At 33.9% G+C, this 18,961-nt stretch overlaps 7 protein-coding genes across 7 annotated transcripts; 3 read left to right on the top strand and 4 right to left on the bottom strand.

Annotated features, from left to right (window-relative positions):
• Nucleotides 1-3,060: 3,060 nt before the first annotated feature.
• On the top strand, nt 3,061-4,369 carry PHYBLDRAFT_141092 (hypothetical protein; the record flags this gene model as incomplete). The annotated part of the gene is made up of 4 exons (XM_018430525.1): nt 3,061-3,486; nt 3,543-3,848; nt 3,919-4,128; nt 4,199-4,369. 4 exons carry the CDS (start codon nt 3,061-3,063, stop codon nt 4,367-4,369), a joined length of 1,113 nt encoding a protein of 370 aa, XP_018297078.1.
• Nucleotides 4,370-4,829: 460 nt separating this feature from the next.
• PHYBLDRAFT_164121 (hypothetical protein) lies at nt 4,830-7,492 on the bottom strand (the record flags this gene model as incomplete). Its single annotated transcript, XM_018434943.1, has 5 exons — nt 4,830-5,809; nt 6,677-6,979; nt 7,061-7,228; nt 7,287-7,317; nt 7,406-7,492. The coding sequence occupies 5 exons, from the start codon at nt 7,490-7,492 to the stop codon at nt 4,830-4,832; spliced, it is 1,569 nt and encodes a 522-aa protein (XP_018297077.1).
• Nucleotides 7,493-7,812: 320 nt separating this feature from the next.
• Nucleotides 7,813-9,366, top strand: PHYBLDRAFT_164120 (hypothetical protein; the record flags this gene model as incomplete). Its single annotated transcript, XM_018434942.1, has 5 exons — nt 7,813-8,008; nt 8,080-8,242; nt 8,528-8,585; nt 8,693-8,972; nt 9,167-9,366. The coding sequence occupies 5 exons, from the start codon at nt 7,813-7,815 to the stop codon at nt 9,364-9,366; spliced, it is 897 nt and encodes a 298-aa protein (XP_018297076.1).
• Nucleotides 9,367-12,368: 3,002 nt separating this feature from the next.
• On the bottom strand, nt 12,369-13,291 carry PHYBLDRAFT_141089 (hypothetical protein; the record flags this gene model as incomplete). The annotated part of the gene is made up of 4 exons (XM_018430524.1): nt 12,369-12,701; nt 12,869-12,921; nt 13,067-13,115; nt 13,223-13,291. The coding sequence occupies 4 exons, from the start codon at nt 13,289-13,291 to the stop codon at nt 12,369-12,371; spliced, it is 504 nt and encodes a 167-aa protein (XP_018297075.1).
• A 44-nt stretch (nt 13,292-13,335) lies between these two features.
• On the bottom strand, nt 13,336-14,039 carry PHYBLDRAFT_62201 (hypothetical protein; the record flags this gene model as incomplete). The annotated part of the gene is made up of 2 exons (XM_018440928.1): nt 13,336-13,498; nt 13,561-14,039. 2 exons carry the CDS (start codon nt 14,037-14,039, stop codon nt 13,336-13,338), a joined length of 642 nt encoding a protein of 213 aa, XP_018297074.1.
• A 255-nt stretch (nt 14,040-14,294) lies between these two features.
• On the bottom strand, nt 14,295-15,671 carry PHYBLDRAFT_62202 (hypothetical protein; the record flags this gene model as incomplete). Its single annotated transcript, XM_018440929.1, has 5 exons — nt 14,295-14,399; nt 14,459-14,683; nt 14,717-14,848; nt 14,922-15,130; nt 15,206-15,671. The coding sequence occupies 5 exons, from the start codon at nt 15,669-15,671 to the stop codon at nt 14,295-14,297; spliced, it is 1,137 nt and encodes a 378-aa protein (XP_018297073.1).
• Nucleotides 15,672-16,433: 762 nt separating this feature from the next.
• PHYBLDRAFT_62203 (hypothetical protein) lies at nt 16,434-18,272 on the top strand (the record flags this gene model as incomplete). The annotated part of the gene is made up of 4 exons (XM_018440930.1): nt 16,434-16,465; nt 16,501-16,663; nt 16,741-17,489; nt 17,561-18,272. 4 exons carry the CDS (start codon nt 16,434-16,436, stop codon nt 18,270-18,272), a joined length of 1,656 nt encoding a protein of 551 aa, XP_018297072.1.
• Nucleotides 18,273-18,961: the final 689 nt, after the last annotated feature.

Here is an 18,961-nt window from a genome sequence, read left to right as displayed (position 1 = left end):
AAGAGACTTGAAGCTACCAAAAATTCTACATTGTTGTAATCCCACAGAGTTCCCCACGTATTTGCAGTTGTCATTCAAATCAATACAAGATATTGTCTCGCGGTATTCAAGATGCATGCGACGATTGCAAAGATGATGGTTACGAGTGCGATGTTCCAGTTTGGTAGTGGAGAAACAGGTCTTACTGGCATTGATGGTCAATTTGTGCTCATTCATAAATCCAACAATGGTGGAGTGCAAAAGACGGAAGTGAGCTGGGTCATGAGAGAAAATGATCAGATCATCAGCAAGAAGAAGATGATTATGGAAGGACGATTAAGTGTCTGGTTGGAGTGCATTGAGATGGTATGTAAGTTCCAACAGACAGAGAGTGAAGATCAAAGGAGATGACAGATCGCCCTGCTTAGTGCCGCGCATGAGATTGATAAGATGAGACGGACCAGACGGTGTGTGAACTCAACACAAAATATTATTGTACATGCCCATCACCAACGGCACAGATGGTTTGTCCAAACCAGCATAAATCAGTGCATCCCAAATCCTAGCATGAGAAACACTCCCAAAAGCATCCTTCAGATCATATGAGCAGATATACAGAGGAAGATCCTTGCATTGCGCCTTACAAATCATGGCATGTACATAGAAGTTGTGTTCAAAGCATCCAGGTGTAGGCATAAATCCCTTTTGGTTTTTTGGGACAATAGACTCCAGCACATCACGCATGAGATGATCAACAATGGCAGAATACAGTTTACCAGCTGAGTTCTGGAGAGCAATTGGATGCCAGTTACCAGGGTTATGGGGGTCGCCTTTCTTATACAGCAAAATTGTGCGAGACAATCTGCAGTGTTGAGGGATCCAAGCCAAACGTTGACAGTAATGGAAGATATCCAAAAGCCAACGACCAAGAGAAGGGAAAAGAGACCACCACTGGGGAATTAGATTTCTACGCATATGTGATATGTGAAGTTTTATAGAATAAAATCAACAGTAAAAAGATTGAGATGTATATAAGAATACTTTGAGACTGTATATAGGTTGTCTTTATTAAAGAATACAAAGTTGTTCTTTTTATATCAAAACACGATCTGCTTTGTCAGTCACATCTTAATTTCTTAAGTCTGAGTTCATTTAGATATTAGAGAGCTGGTACTGCTATGTTTATAATTTAATCTAATTGCAGTGTCCTCATATTAACTCAGTGCTTACTGAGCTGTCATAATTACAGTACTTACTGTAATTAATTATTGGTCTTATTGATTTACCATAAGTAAAATAAATAAATTATTCATTTGTTCTTGTAATGATAGCTGTTTTACTATAATAATAGGAATATGATCTTAGATGTAATAAATCCAACAACCAAGTGTCTGGATTACCACACGATAGTATGGGGAATTCTGAGTGACAGAATACTTAAATTCTTAAATTTGGCATTTATAGATTCTGTTCGCAATATGTTATGTTACCTGTGAGTTGTCCATGTAACTTCTGAACTTATAATGATTCATATAGAAATGTAAGGTTCTTTTAAACTATTTAATCGCAGAGAGAATAATCAAATTATGGCATCTTTTTTTTGGATGTTACATTAAATTAAACTTGATTTGAAACAGAGATTCCAATAAAAAATCTATTTTTGATAGAAAACTGTCTACTGAAATAATGATATTCTATTGGATCATTTAACAGAAGAAACAGGATTTATGTATACTGTCTTCCAAATCTAAACACTTTTATTGGACAATTATGCACGGCTAAACTATAGGATTCACACATGCCATAATACTGCAACACTTCTTGCACTTCATTTTAAATATTTTTATAGGGATTGTTTTGGAAAATTGGTTTTATTTAAAAAAAAAAGCTTCTTGCTTATAATATGTACGGCTTGACAATATATTGTCTAATCTAATATATAAGCTACTACATAATTAACATAATAACAAACTCTTTCATATATTATAATATATAAATACTTCCAATACAATAGAATCCTAAAAAGAAACGTGTGTTTACAGTATTTCACTAGTAAAAGAAGGCTAAAAAATTATTCAACTATATTAAATTATATAAATATTTATTTTTCTTTAATTTAAATAGTATGGTTACTTACCAGTACTTTTGTCAGAACCAGGCATAGTGCACATTGACTGTTGTTCTGAAAGGTTTAATAAAATGCATTAGTAAAGATCATGGAATAAAGTTTGGCTTTATTACTTACCAAAGAAAACCAGTTTTCAAAGACAAGCCATTCAATTAGGTACATAGAAATGTTGGCAGTACCAACAGAGATAGAAAATAAACAAAATTAGATATAAGAATAAAATAAATAAATACATTATTCAGACTTACCAGATAAATTTCTGCTGTTGGTATGTCTTTATGATGAGCTGATGAGTTAATGAGCTGAGGATCTAATGAGCTGAGGAGCTAATGAGCTGAGGAGAGAAAAAGAAAATAATTAATAAAGAAACACATATACAATAACCGCGTTTTATCTTTTTGTTCTTGTCCATTAATCAACACGGCAAGGACTTGTAATACTATCAGCAACCACAATAATAATAAAAGAAAAAACATTAAGAATAAATATAACAATAGAATAATAAAAACAAATTGCTTAACAGGGTGTGAACTCAAATATATCAACCAGAATAAAAGTAAATAAAGCGGAAAAGAAATAGAAAAAAAAGAAATAAGAAAAAAATAAAGAAAAAGAAGAAAAAAAAGTGGGCTTTCAAACAGAAGGCAGTTTAGATGAGAATTGACTCTAGTAAAATACAATAGTAATAACATGAATAGTCCGAAATTATATTGTAACACTAAGTTCTATGTTGAATATTAAAGAAGTTGTTCAGGGTTATAAAAGATTTTATAAAAAATAATATATAATCCCTTCCTTTTTTCAGCTATTTCATAAATCTACTTTATATTAACTTATTTTGTATATATATATCTTTGATTAAACAAAAATAAATATATTTCAACCCATACATTTATTTTATTTTAATAATTTATTAATGTATAAAACTTTAATAAAAATACAATAAAGAAAAAATGCCTTCCAATAGCAGCAGAAAAACAGACTGTAAAGGAAAAGAAAAAGCATCTGCAAGTATATCTACCTCTGCAAACCGTGTTTTGGCTGGCTGTGTTGGACCTCAAGAAATTGCCCCCAGTTTCTCATCCGCAACTATTCAAGATCAGCAATACATGGAAATTGTTGAAATGTTTAACAAAGTAAACAACAGTATCAACAGTGTCAAGGATGACATTGCTGCTGTCAATAGCAACATGACAGCCTTTAAAAACAGGATGGGCATTGTTGTTGACACGTCTGGAAAGACACATATGGCATTTGCAGACTTTGCAACTGCCTATGCCAACGATCAGACTCGTATGGCTAGTCTAGAACCATCTCTGATGCCATCCTATGTCCCCCAGACCTCCCTCAGTGATGCTGAGGTTTCTGTCATTATCTCGGTAATTAATATTAATATATGTTAGTATCAACAACTTATTAAACAACCTGTATTTAGGAAATCTTTGTGGAAAAGTTGTGGGACTGGAAGTTCGAGTCTGACGACCCTGCTCTTGTTGCTGAAAACGAGAGTAAGAAGAAGTGGAACTTGAACGAGAAGATTAACCACCGCAATAACGTAGCTGTTATCAAGTACTTGAAGAGCTACATTAGCGCCCAGACTCGTCTAGCTGGTACTCACCCACAGGTGATAAGTGATAAAATAAAGAACAGGTACAAGCACAGTCATCGTACTTTTCACGAGTCTCCTGAGCAGAAGGCCAAGAAAAACAGCAAGGGGAGAGCAAACAGTCGTACTCTTCAGGTTTGTATATATTATATAAAAAATTAATTGGTATATTACTATTTTCTCAAGCTACAATCTATATAACCAGATGTCTATCCGACGCAAGTCGACATACATGGACAACTGGGTAGCCATTGATGCTGCAATAGGATATAAGACTGGAAACCCTGTTGAGAAGGCCTATCTCAAACTCTTTCAGAAGGACGCCATGTCTGATGGTGAGTCAGATATTGAGATTGTGGACAATCTTCCACGACGGTGTTTGCATGTGCCTCGCCCCACTTGGAGAAGTGAAGAGGTAAATAATATTTAGAATAAATAAAAGTTTTATAACAAGAAAAATAAAGAACTAATAAAAATAAATACAGTTCAACAGATTGTTGACAATGGTTGACGACATTGATCGTACCTATCACGTGTCAAATGCGGACATGGGAACAAAGCTAAGAATGAACAGATATCCAGCAACATTGTTGCCTTGCTCTGTTCCTGCCACCCTGTCCCAGTCATTGCCTTGTTGGGCAATCAACGATGAATAAACATTTTCTTTTTTACTATGTTCTGTTGTAGGGCCAAATAGTAATAATTGAAATTGAATTGATTTAAGAAAATAATAATAATAGAGGATAAATATATAAGTAAGTGTGTGTATGAGAATTAATAGTAAATTTTTTTTGGTAAAGGAATCGCGAGTTTTTTGTTGACGTTTTTTGTAGTTTTGTAATCTACTATTGAAACTGTTAGAAGAATCCGATGTACTGGCAGAATGCTTTGAAAATCTTGCTTGTAGAATTCATCCTGTAACAACTCAACTCCTTCTAATTCTCTTGTTTTGTCCAAAGTGGATTTGAACCATTTGACAAATGCAAATACATGCTGACTACTATGGGAATTTTTGTATGTTAGAGAAGAAACAGTTGGCCTAAAATTGTGAACAAAAAGGTACTGAATCTCTCCAACATACGCATGTTCCGACCCAGTTCGTTCAGTGAAATATGCTTATATGTATGATCCGCAGCCATTCATGCCAATGCACCCTTTGTAGCTTTGCCCAAGAAGATCAACGGACTTCACCATTTTGATACAGTCATTGACAAAAGGTGAGTCATCAATTACATCTTTGCAACCTGAGATCTGTGGATTCTTGTATGCAGCTTGATAGTATCCTACAAGACAATCATATTCATGTTTTGGCATAAATGATAATGGTCTTGTTTTCAATGGCAAGGCGGATGGTGGTAGGGGCTTGTTTCCACGAATTGTCATTGAAAGATTCTGTGAAGCTTCTAGATATTTGGAAATTGAGAAAGAGTGAGAGAGGTTGGTGTTGGTGTTGATGTTGGTGTTGTTGTTGTTGGTGGTGAACTTATCAAAAATTTCAAAACATGCAAGTGCATGCATAGGTTTCAGAAGTCGACGAACAAAATCTCCCTTCCACAACTCTTCAATGAACTGTCTCATAAATGTTGATTCGAACCCGTTTCTTCGATTGGTTTTGATATTTTTCAGGACACTATTGTACCTTTCAAAGCTGAAAAGCCAATAGCCATAGACGGGCCCAAAGTCAATCATTGTTTGGCATAAGTGCAGATGCAGGTGCATATTGGGAGAGAGAAGGTCCAGGTCGTACAATGTCTCACACCCTTTACAGAATTCTTCTAAGCATTTGTGTCCTTTCTCAATGTCTTCTTCAGAAACATTAGGCTTGGTGAAGTATCTGCATGCGTTAACAAACTCTATCGAGTTCTTGAACTCTGGCAACGGCAACACATCCCTTAGAATCACAGGAGAGTACACAAGGCACCAAGACTTCCACTCATCAGCCTTCATATAGGGAAATTCCTTGACAATCTTTGTCCCAAGTGACGTGTAATTGGGCGGCAACACTACCTTCTCAACAGCCTTTTGCATGGCAACGAGTTTTTTATCGTCGATTAATCCATCCACAATGCATCTCTCCAGCATTCTTTTGGCAGTGCCTAAGAAAAGATTGTGCATGGGATCAATGATTGTGCAGCAGACAATGTTAAAATACTGAAGACGATGCAGTTCGGACCAGCAAACACCATGTGCAACTTTAAGATGCTGTCTCTCAGTTGGTTTGGTTGCATTTCTCCAGATCTCTGCATTCTTACGATTGTCATTCTTAGTGTGAAGGAGTCACTTTGAGAAATCGAATCCAGAATAATCAACGGAACTCGTTCCAGCCAACCTCGAAAATTGACGCTTACACTTGTGGCATGCATTTGTACTTGTATGGGATGTGAACCCACATATTTTCCTTGCAGCAGGTATATCACAGGCAACCATGAGAAGGGCTGCTTGGATAGAAGTACCATTTGGACATTGGTGAGTCTTAATCTTAATACCTTTGTGCAGCTCTATCAACTCATCCACAAGCGGTTTCAGATAGTTATTTATGTCAGAAGTGCTCGCTTCTTTAGGCCCTGGCATTAACCCAACAAGAATCACATTTTCCTTCTTAAACCACTCACTGCATGGAAGATTATTGATTGCAAGATATATGGCACCACAGGAGTAGGTAACACCATCAAATGACTGAAACCAGTCAATGTTCAGTGTGAGCATGAGTGATTGCTTGGTAACAACAAAATATATACCATCTATGTCTACTATCTCATTCCACATTGCACCATTGTACACGTCAAACAAAGTGCTATCCATTTTCAGGCCGCGGTTCCATGAGTTGATCTTGTTTTCAAAATCCGGGCATTGAAAAAACGTCTTGAGGGCTTTCTTGATGGAGTGGAATACATATGTCTTTTTGGGTGCTTTTGACCCAGGACCAGACTTAAACAAGCTGTTGTCACACAAGGAGATTTTACCAAAATTGGGTGATGTACAACACAAAGGGGAGGCTTCATTATCATATATGGCATGACATTCGCTACATGCAACATACTTCTTGACACCACTTGTCAACGCTTCAAATCCGGCCAAACGTTTGAGGTCAGCAACACTCATGGGAAGGCGGAATAGGTCAAACAAAAACTGCAGGATCTTGTTGATTATGTCAATCAGGATTACAGCTCCTTCATCCACAACGTATAGTGAGACAAAAAGAGCAACCGAAACAACAATGAATTGGTGAATCAAATTCAATTCCGAGATTGATTCCAATGAAGAATCTTTAATTTGATTTTTTTTAAAGAACGTTGATTAACTCTCTATTTTCTAGGATATAATATTATCTAAAGCTGTGTATTTACCTTCATCATTGTCCATCTCAACATCGGATTCATCTTCATATTCTTCTTCTTCTTCGTAAGTGTCACTTGTATACTGGACATTATCTTCAGGGCCAAACACACAATCCGTTTCAGAGAAAGGTTGGTTTCTTGTCCGTATATCCAAAATGTCATTTGTATCATTTAGGTCTACAAAAGCGGAATGTTAGACCCAAATAAATCAATGTAATAAAATAAGTTTTCTTACTTCTAAGCTCAGAATTCATTTCAACATCTTCCTGTCACCACATAAATCTGGAACAGCAAAAATAGAAACGAAATTTTTATTTGTCTGCCAAATTAAGAGGACACTTTCGTCCAATTTACACTGTTTTCCAGTTTTCCAGATTTTGAACAATATTTTTGCCAGAAACTACCAGTAAACCTGTCTGCTATAGTTAGATTGATATACATATTTTAATTTATTTCCAATAAATAATAATATATTGATAATGTTCTTTATGAGCTTTTGAAGTTAAGTAAACTGTATCTTCAAGATTCTATGAGTAAATTAAGACATATACTGATAAGTGTAAGGTTATGTAAAGGGATCCAGGTCAATATCAGGTGACTGTATACGTCATTTTATCACAAAACCAGAATGACTATTAAGTAATTACCATTTCTTTTATTATTATTATTATTATTATTATTATTCAATTAATTACTTAAAAATAAAACATTTTAATTTCCTTGATAATGCCGCTAACTTGCCGCCATTGGCAATTAAAAAAATGCGACAGGAAATTCAACGTAGAAAAGAATTTGAAATTAGCTTTTCAAAAGAATTCCAGTCAACAGAAAATGAATTCAAGACAATGATCCAGGCTGTTTATGATTTCAGTGATGCCGTTTTTGTGCCTAAGAAAATAAAAGCTAGTTGCTGTAACATATACAAGAAAGAGATGTCCAAGGAAAGAAAGCCAAATGGTAATGTTAATTAGCTGTATTGATTATACCTAAAATATTAACTACCTAAAACAATTGAAATATATTTTCAGGAAGCAAGTACACGGCTGAGGAAATTATTACTTCCTACAATTCCTTGAGCCATGTAGAGAAAGAGAGATACAGTAAAATAGCTGAAAATGTCTCTACTCTTCATGAACCCAGAAATTTTGAAATTAAGGAGGGTGTCAAGCATGTTCTCATGTGGTATTTCAGGTACGAAACAATAGAAAAATAAAATATTTGATAATAGAGACGTATAGAAATACTTTGAGACTGTATATAAGTTTTCTTTATTCATAAATAAAAAGTGTCCCTTTTTATAAGAAAACACAATCTGCTCTTGTCATTACGTCTTAGTTTCTTAAGGCTTTCTTCCTTTACTATATTTGATTATTAGAGTGTATTTACTGCTTAACTAGTGTCGGTGTTACAATTATGACATCAAGTCATAAATCGTACTTCTTTAGCTCTTAACTATTCTTTTCTCTTTTATACTAGAGCTTTAGGACTTCCTACTAAATTAGCTCCATATCGATCTGACACAGTTTACCCGGCAGTATGATATAATTATCTTAACAATCTTTAAGATATTATCTACAGTACTAACTGTAATAATTATTGGGCTGATTACTTAATTGTTTATATATATTTTATACTGACAAGATGATAGCTACTACGCTATCCCAATATGAATATGTTCTTATATGTGATAAATCCAACATCCGAGTGTCTGGATTACCACATCTCGGCTTGATGAATGCAATTTATCTAGCATTAGGCTATGAGAGTTTGTTCTTGTTCTGGAAACCAGATAACAGTCATAATTCAAGAATAGGACATCTTTCTGCAGGAGAGACAGCCCTAACGTTGTTAGACATGCTTACACAAGAAAAGTTTAATAAGACATTCTTTGAGAGTACTGGTTTTACTAAAATATGGAGAAGTAAACTTTAACGATTACAATGTTTATGTGTCATTATAATTAATTCTTGAGTTCTAGCTCAATCAAGTCATGCAACCACTAAAGCATTTAATGTATACAGAAGCAGTATTTCCTGCCAGTTGATAACCTTGTTCAAAGGTATTTATTATAAAATACCAAGACTAATATGTATCTTATATTTAAAATCTTTTTAGATGGAACAGGAGAAGTAAGAGAAACTCTCCCTTGGAAAAAGCTTGCTAGTGCTCAGGGCACTATTAGAGTTGTTGGGTGGCCAACAAGTGTGCCAATTATTTCACTCAGCTATATGACAAAATCTCAGCTGAAGTTATTGATTGATTCTCTTGATAAAAGATGTATTCCTTTTTGCTGTTCTTTAGAGGGATATGTCTAATCAGCTCAATAAGAATCTGTTTTTCTCTCTATCTGCTATAATTTATGACTTATTAAACGTATATATATCTTATTTGAAGACTTTCTAGTGTTGCACAATAAATTCTTGGTTTTACTATTTGTTGTGGCTTGGTTTTTTATTTATGTATTTTTAATTATCAAAACAGAAAAAATAATGACTTTATAATTTTTTTCTTTTCTAATCTACTTTAATAATATACACAGATTATAAGTATTTTATATGATAAATAAAACGTTACTCTACCATTATTGTCATATTTCAACATTTACTGAACACTTGACTGAATGACATTATACATCTTGTCATGAATTTCTTGTAATCATAGACTAACAGTTAAAGACAGCTAAAAGTCTTAATCAAAGAAAACTATAGATGAAAAATAATGACTTGTCAATTTTGTTTGAATGTTAGGATCAATAAACAGAATCGAAGTACAAAGATATATAGTATGATGATTGCTTTAGAAGTATTTTTCTTTTCATGAACCGCGTCTCTTCTGGTTTCTCCTTTAAAAAAAACAAAAAGGTAAGCATGTCTTTAAAAATCATTTAAAATACATACTTTGAGTGTATCACTATACCTGTTTTTTTTATTATTTGTTTTAAAGGTTTTCTTTTGGTACAACTAAAGCTACAGTTCATAATTACGAAAAGAAAAAAGAATCTAGGGAAGTAGAATATATGCTTATACTAACTGATGTCTTTGACAATAATGTTAATGATTTTTGGCACTATAACTTTGCTTATAACAAATCTTCTTTCTTAAATAAAGTCCAGTTTTGCTTATCAATTTCGTGAAGAAATCAACTCTGTAAAAATTGTATTTAATATTTATTTATCAATTACACTTCATCAAGAACAGATATTAGCAAGTACGAGCTCTATAAAACTAATACAGCTTATCTTGGGTTTTATTGAAATTCTTTTAGCATCAAGTATTATTACTAAATAAGTAAAACAAAATACATTTTTATATAAAAAGCTAAAGACGAAATATTACCAGTTCATAAGTTGGTTTTTACATACATCACTTATTAATTAATTGGCTTGTCTTATTGATTATATATTTAGTCAATCCTAACATTTTATGAATGTAGTCTATTACTTGCAAGAGAAGTATCATTGCTAGCTTTATATAACAATTTAAATAATAATAATATTTATTTATTTATCTTTGATTTAACCAACTCTTTCTGTCCACCCTTGCCTTTAGTCTTCATGTTGTAATTTTTGGTCTAGTTTTATGAAAGCAACTAGCACCCTCCCCGATCTTTCTTAATCTATTCTTTCCAGATATTACAAAAGCTGATAGCTGCAAACAAAGTCCTTATCTTATACTTTTAAATATGCTTACTTCAAAAAAAACAAGCTGGTAATAACAGACACTAGTTATATATGATATTGTTTTATGACAATGATAATAATTATTATATTTAGTTCACTATTTTTTGAAAGAAAATAAAGTACATTTTATTAATAAGAGAAAATATGAATTATTAAAAGTATAATTATTTTATTTGGCAAACACTGATTCTGAAATGCAGTAAGACTATCATGTTACTTTTTCAAATTAAGAAAACTACCATCTTTTATGTAAATAGCTAATGTACAATCAATCATAAATTAAATTGCTAAAAGTACAAATCGGTTTGAATAGAGTAATTACGAAATATAACTCAAAGAACAGAGTTCAGAAGGGAGAGAAATGAAAAAGAAGATCGGGAAAAGATGGGGTACAAATATTGAATAAGTAAAATAAAAAGAAGAAAGGGTATCAATTTCACTTGGGACAATTGAAGTTATAACAAAAAACGTACTGGGAAAAAGTAAATAGAATAAAATGAAAGAAGAGAGTTTTAATTATGTCAATCAGAACATACAATAAACATAAAAGAATAACATACCAGGCAAAAAAAAAGAAAAACATAAATAAGAGAAAAAATATACAAAAAGGACAAAGGCTGTGGCTTAACATTGAGAAAATGTGACTTTGGATGTGATCAGGCCAACATCTTACAGTGAAAATGAGTGGTTTCATAGTAAAAATGAGTGGAAAAAGTGGCTTGGTAAAAACTATTATAAAGCTATATTTTAACTACTCTATTCAAAACTTTTGCTATAGATTTTTCATTGTTGCTTTTGACTATGATAGGAACAAACAAGGTTCGACATTTGTCTGAAGCATTTTTTTGTATTTTTTTTACAAAAAAAAAAGAAATGTTTTGAATATTTAATGAATTGCTTTATACTATTTATTCTTTATAAATATCTTAATGTTATGCGAAATACAATTATATGTTTTTAAAGTAAAATAAAATAAAATAGCAAAAGAAACATATGTTATTTATGTAAACAGAGTTAAACAGTTAGATACAAATAAAACAACATAATTTTTAACATCGTAACTTCCTGAATGAGAAATGCTATTTACTTGCTTTTAAAAAGAATAAAATAAAATATAAAGCATGCAAAATACTAATGAAACTACATAAAAACTTGATATTTTATTATCTCAAAATAAGTATGTAGTTATGTGTATTATGGAATTAATTACTAATAGACTCTAATGATATAAGCAATATATATATATTACAGAAATAAATAAAATAAAATCTTGAAACATAAACATGTATTTAAAATAGACAATTTTTTTTTACTTCTTGATTAAATGTAGAAAACAAGAAGTATACTTCAAACAATAAAAATCAAGCTGTCAGCTTCTCTATAATTTTATAATATTTTTATTTGTAAAAGCTATTAAAGCATTTTACAGATTTGAAAAAAATTATTATTATTATTATTAAAAAAAAATTAAAAAAAAAGAAGAAAAGAAAAAAAAACAGGTGGGAGTTTGTGTTATTCCAGAGAAAAGAATCTTACCTTAGTTATCAACTTTAAATGCTAACAAATAAACTGAATAGACTTTTTACAATAATAGAGTAACTTACCATATATTGCCTCAGACTCAAATACGTTATTGTGTTATTCGTCTTCATTGGCATTGATATCGTCATCGTTATCATTGTCATTGTCATCATTGTCATCACCTTCCACAACAAAAGCGATACTGACTTCTCCATCATCAGGGGAGTTTTTGTCTTCAACGATGAGTGAAGAAGAAGAGACGGAGGAGGAGGAAACAAAAGGAACAGAGGAGGAGGAAGCAAAAGGAACAGAGGAGGAGGAGGCAAAAGGAATGGAGGAGGGAGAGGACGAGGATTCCAGAAGGAAACTGGTCTGAGCAAAGACTGCTCGCTCCCAAGACATAGAAAGCCAAAGCTTTCTAGCCAAAAGGAACTGCATCCCGCAAAGAACCTTTTTGTTCAGAGTACCTACAGTATTGTCAAGGGCTTTTAGCCCTTGCTCTCTTAAAGTCCTTTCTTTTGTGGCATGGTGTTAGAGCCAGAAGGCGTCACGCTTGAAATTTTATATATTAGTTGATTTATTTTTAAAACCTTTAGCATCTTTATATTGATTATTACCTTCAGAAGTGCAACTTCTTCTTCTGCTCTTTTCTTTGCCAAAAAGAGATAGACTTTGGGACGGATTTCCGCATCCCAGAAAATACTTTTTTGTTGATTATTGAATCAAAGGTCAAAGACTCTTTTAAAAAAACAAGTATAAAAATAAGAATAACAGTTTAATATTTCCATTGTGAAAAGTCTAAAGATCACTGTTACCATTGAATTTAAGGTTGAATGCTTGAACGAGATAGGTAATTTGTTTGGCCTGTTTATTCAGGCTGGTTTGGTGTTGTTTTGCTTTTTTTGTGTCTATATATATATTTAAAAGCATTAATTCATGAAATAATTGCAATCACTTTTTCCCCTTCTTACCGATATGGCCAGATTTGTAAAGCAATGTCGAGGTATCATGATACGCTCAAACATTGGCTCTAATTGCATCTTTGAATATTTTTTTTGTAAGCTAGGAACTCATTGTACTCTAGCTAGACATTTTCTTCTATATATTTTATGAGGTTTGTATTTTCTTCATCAGGTTCTTGGAAGCCCTCAACTTCTTCCTGGATCTTTGCCTTCAACTTCTCTATTTCGTGCTTCAGCCTATTGATCTCATCTTTCACATGATTTCCATTGGCATCATTAGTGAGCCTACAATAAAATTGATTTTTTAATGACAAAAAATATAAGAAAAAAGCTCTAAATACACTTACTCTCTTAGTCGGCGCAAAATTGTAAAATTTACAAGGAACAAAGCAATATTGCCTTGAACCTTATGGCCAGACTCCATCAAATCAGCAATGTCAACATAGTTCTCCGATTTCTCTACCTTGTTAACATGCTGCTTCCATTCTCGCTCAATTACAACACAGTCGAATCCCTCCAACACCTTCCTGGCTTCTTCTATGATGCGCTTTGCTTTGACATACTTACCCTCCAACATCAAGCCCAACTGAACCTTCTTCGTCTCATTGCAGAACTTGATGGCTCTGTACAAGACCAACTTCTGGTTTGCTTGTCCCATCTTTCTGGTCATCGTCACAAAGCGGTTAAGATATGACCAGAGGCGCTCCAAACATTCACCATCTGTCAAGCCAAACTCATCTCTATATTTAGGATTGAGCTTAATCAGGCAGTGTTGAACATGAGCATACGCATGGAAAATCAAAACTGCTAGTTTTGATTTCTCCATCAGTCCGGGAAAGTTAGCCTATGTTAAGTATTGTTACTATATGCTTATATATTTAACATGTATATTAAAAATAACTCTGTATTTATCTTCAGTGACTTTGCCAGCTTACAGACAACATCATACATCACATTGATGTTGGGAGAGTTATCAGCAGACTGGTTATCACTACCTGAATCACCAAGTAGTTGATTAATTATGGAGAGAGGGTACTTAAACCCTTCACCAGTTTCCATGTCTACCAACTTAATGACTGACTCATGCCGTGCACAGCTCGCCGCAAAAAAGACTCTTAATAGGGTACTTTATGGACTTTGCCAAACTTCCAGAGCCAGCATGGAAGTTGCTGTCAAACCGACCTATCTATAAGTATAGAAAAGGCTTAGTATGTATTTAATATCTTGTCACTTTTTATTACTTACGCCTTCTTCAGTCCTCTCCTTCTCATATGTTTTCACCATGTCGTCACCAATCCACACCTGCTTGAGTTGAGCCTCTACTTGCTCCAACTCTTTACCACCATCACTCTCTACATCTTTTCTCCTCTCATACTTCAGGCTAAAATTGCCATCAATGGCAACATATTGACAGTCGTCAACGGTCACATTGCTGTCAACCTGATATAAAAATACAACTTCAATACTTTGCTGCAAGTAAAATATGACATATTATTCACTTACATCTGAACAAGCAGGACACCCATTAAGCTCCTCAAATCCAGAGGCAGCTTCCTCAACTTTGCTCTCAACAATTGTCATTAGCCTTACATAGATGGGGAGGAGGTTCTGACAGAATGCCTTTAAAATTTCCCTCTATTTATTTTGTTTTTACAAAATGATTTAAAGCAATCAGTAACACATATTGATATAAAATATCTTCTCTTACCTCAGCACCCATGTTAACCTTGTTGTATAAAGTCGCCAAGCCCTGACCAGAGGTTGCGAGAAAATCGCGCATATCTATCATGAAATTCAAAAGTCCAAAATGAATTCCATACTGAACATTGTTCAGTGATGCGGGCAGAATACCCATCTCAACCATTTGTTCTGGGATGGTTTTACACCCACAGAAAACAACCTCAAACATTTTTGAAGCTATACATACATATAAGAAATCAATATCTTAATCCAAGAGCAGTTTCTCAGAGAAATATAGTAGTAATTACTTACAAAGTAAAAAAAATATGTAAATGTTTTTTTTTACAAATTTCTTGCAAGAACAAGGAGAAGACAAGAGAGTAATGTCCATTTTATTAGGACAGTCATCCTGGCATTTGCTGACAAAGCAAAGAAAAGAATCGGCCAACTGACGAAGATTCTCCATCCACTTGTTGTAGATGGTTCTTTTCTTGCTGGACTCAACTTCATGGTTTTCAGCTTCGAAATCATGCTCAAAGTCCAATTGAGAATTCATATTACTTTGGGAAGCATTCTCTGTGAAAGATGCTGCTGTTCTTCGCTTCCTGGTGCAGTAGAGATAACCAATCTTTGGACTATCTTTCAATGGACAGGGAACACATTCTATATAGCCCAATCTCGCAGTTGTATAGGTAGAAAGTCCTAAACGGACTAATTGGGATCCTGGTGGTCTTCTTTTATTTATTTTGGCTATAGTGCTCTTGTTCATTATAAACATGTTTAATTGTATTGCTAAGCTTTAATAAAAATAGGGTAGAGGTTTGGAATTTTACACGTAACTTGGTATTAATTATCGCGTCACTAAAATGGGTTAGTTTACAGAGATCAAAAGCTTGATGGCTGTAAAAACTCACATGATTGCACTATAGGAAACTGGTTTTTCAAATCTGGAAAACTGGAAAACTGGAAAACAGTGTAATTGGACGAAAGTGTCCCCTTAATTTGGCAGACAAATAAAAATTTCGTCCCTATTTTTGTATCTCCTTATTTTATCCTATGAAGAGTTTGAATTAGTATTTAATTTAGTCCTGTGGCTTTTTAACTTTAGTGACAGACAGTGGCTTTTGCATCCCACACATGGCATTTTTTTCAACAAATAATCACTTCCCTCTTTCTTAAAAACAAACTTCGATTATGTCTAACAACAATATAAACAACACTATTTATGATATTTCCACCATTCAACAAGTCTTGATCAACTCGCCTTTGGAAGGAATCAAGATGCTTCCTTTGAATTCAACAATATTAGTAAAAGCTAGTGAATGGGAAAAGTGTCTGGAGCGAATCAATGTCTTATGCTCAACAAAATGGAATAAAAAGCATAAATATTCTGGAAAAGGTTTAGTTTTTGGAGAAACTAAAAAATGCCACCGTGCTGACCAATATATAGCAAACCGCCAATTACGTCTTGCCCAGAAAGATACGAAGGCATACTCTTGTACAGCTGCCTTAAAAATCATACAGCATCTCGACAACCCCAATGTTGTTACATTTTGCTAAACAAGGGCACATGTAAACCATGTTCCTGGAGACTGGAACGAAGTCAGAACTCTTCCTTTGCCTTCTGAAGCCATAAAGATTATTGAAGATCAGTTGAAAAGTGGCAGCAGCTGTAGAAGTACAAGAATTTCAGTTCTTAGACAGATTGATAGTTGGGGAGTTGGCATTAGAAAGCCTAATTATGAAGAAATTTACAACAGAATGAGAAAGGTTTGTCAATGAATATAACAGAGCTTTCATATTAAATTAATATTTATATATCAAATAAATACTCGTATATAAAATAGATGACTACTTTGTTATATATGTTTGCTTCTGATGAAAATGCATCTATTTCCATCTGGTTAAATGTAAAGCTAGCAGAACAAAACTATTGCATTTTTGAAATCTATCTTTCTGTTTATAATGATGGTAAAAAACAATTTGCCTTTGGATTTCAATCACCAATGCAAGTTTCAATCATGAGAATCTCGCAATCTTTTTGTCTCAATGCCACCCATTCCATTTCGTCCAGAAGCGACGAAGTATTATATACTTTGGTCACTGGCCATCCTCAAACAGGAAAGGGATTCCCTGTTGCATACATGGTGACAAACAACCAGACAGCCATACCCATCAAACTTTGGCTTGACCACCTTCGCATCAAGAGCAGCTTCGTACCAATGAATATCACCATTGACTGTAGCATTATGGAGATTAATGCAATCAAAGAAGCATTATCTCATGCTACAATTCACTACTGTGATTTTCATGTTCTTCGCGCTTGGCAGCACAACCTTGACAGCAAGATTAAACTTAATGCCTCTTATACATCAGAACAACTTGGGAATTATAAGACTGCACTGAAGAACTACCTGAGACACATTCTCATTGAGTCAAACGAAGACGTGTTCCTAAGAGCAATTGAAGATTTTAAACTGATGGTTCAGGATCAACCTCAGTTTTTGAAATATTTTGAGAAGAAATGGACCGAGAACGAAGAATTGTTGCAAAAAGATGGGGGCGCCCATACATTAGCCAACAACATCAGAGATATGTGACAAACAACTATGTAGAATCATGGCACAATCAACTTAAGACAATCTACTTTGGTCTTGCACGCATCAGAAGATTGGATCGACTGATTTTTATCTTGACAAATGATGTGGAGTTCTATTTTGAACAAGAGGTTGAGCGTATTCACTTCAACAATGGTAAGATGGGTCCCATTGATAATGAGTTAGTCAGAAATTCTTTTGTTGCTTCAAAAATCCAAAATGACATGCTCCCTTCCATGATTCTCAACCCTTTGGGTGAGACTGGTAACAGCATGGATGATTATAATGGTGAGTGGCAAATAAGATCTTTCGTAACAGAAGATAAGTGGTATACCGTCAATATATCAAATGACTTGATACAAAGCTGCACCTGCCCGAACTTTCTGACCCGCCAGATCCCATGCAAGCATTCACATTTGTTGAAGCGTTACTGTGGGGCAAAATTCAGCTTCATCGAGCAACGGGAGATAGCAGGAGTGGTATCAAACCGACAAGACGCTGTAAATGCAAACGAGAACGAAGTTGAGGAAGAAGTAGAGGAGGAATTAGAGAGTGGAGGTACTGTTGAAGATAGAGGTGTATATGTCTTTGACGAAATTGCAGCTTATTCTGCAATGATGCATTACGGCTTTGAAGATCTTCAAACTTTGAAGACAATTCCTGGCTTAGATCAAACAAAGGCAGATCTTATAAAAAGAGCACTCGCAGATGCTGTGAGGTTGATGGATGAATATAGAAGTGAGAACCCTTCATATTTTAGAAACTTGAATACTCAGAGATAATAATAAAGATAATAAATATATATCATTAAAAGATCTTAAAAGTACAAGAAAAAATATTTCTGATTGATATAAACAAATACAATTCTAATTGAATTTACCAAAAGTAAAACCTGTCACTACCTCAACGGATTTTCAAAATTCAAACTCTCTGTAGGATAAAATAAGGAGATACAGTGCAAAAAGTATGTTATTTTGATAGTGTCGGACATTATTTTGATGAATCCGTAAAATCTGAAGATATTTAACCGCAGTACTTCTTTATGTGCAGTAATATCTTCCTGAGCATAAAGAAGTACTGCAGTTAACTACTGGTTTTATCCATTCAATTGGCGCCCATTTCCATCTAATTAGCATCCGTTTCCATCTAATTAGAACCCATTGACATCTGATTGGCTTCCATAGAAATTGAATTTGCGTCCATTGCCAACTGAATTTGCTCCCATTGCCATCTGAATTTGCTCCCCCCCTTTTACTATTGGCGGAAGGGTACATGGCACTCAATTTTTTTATCCTTGCGCCTTACAATTTTTTTTATATAACCGTAGTATTTTTTTTTGTAAACGTCGTACTTTTTTTTGTAAACGTCGTACTTTTTTTTTGTAAACGTCGTATTTTTTTTTGTAAACGTCGAATTTTTTTTATATAACCGTAGTATTTTTTTTTGTAAACGTTGTATTTTTTTTTATATA

This window comes from Phycomyces blakesleeanus (assembly GCF_001638985.1).
Source record: "Phycomyces blakesleeanus NRRL 1555(-) unplaced genomic scaffold PHYBLscaffold_3, whole genome shotgun sequence".
Taxonomy (NCBI): domain Eukaryota; kingdom Fungi; phylum Mucoromycota; class Mucoromycetes; order Mucorales; family Phycomycetaceae; genus Phycomyces; species Phycomyces blakesleeanus.
This window is presented reverse-complemented; position numbering and strand designations above follow the sequence as displayed.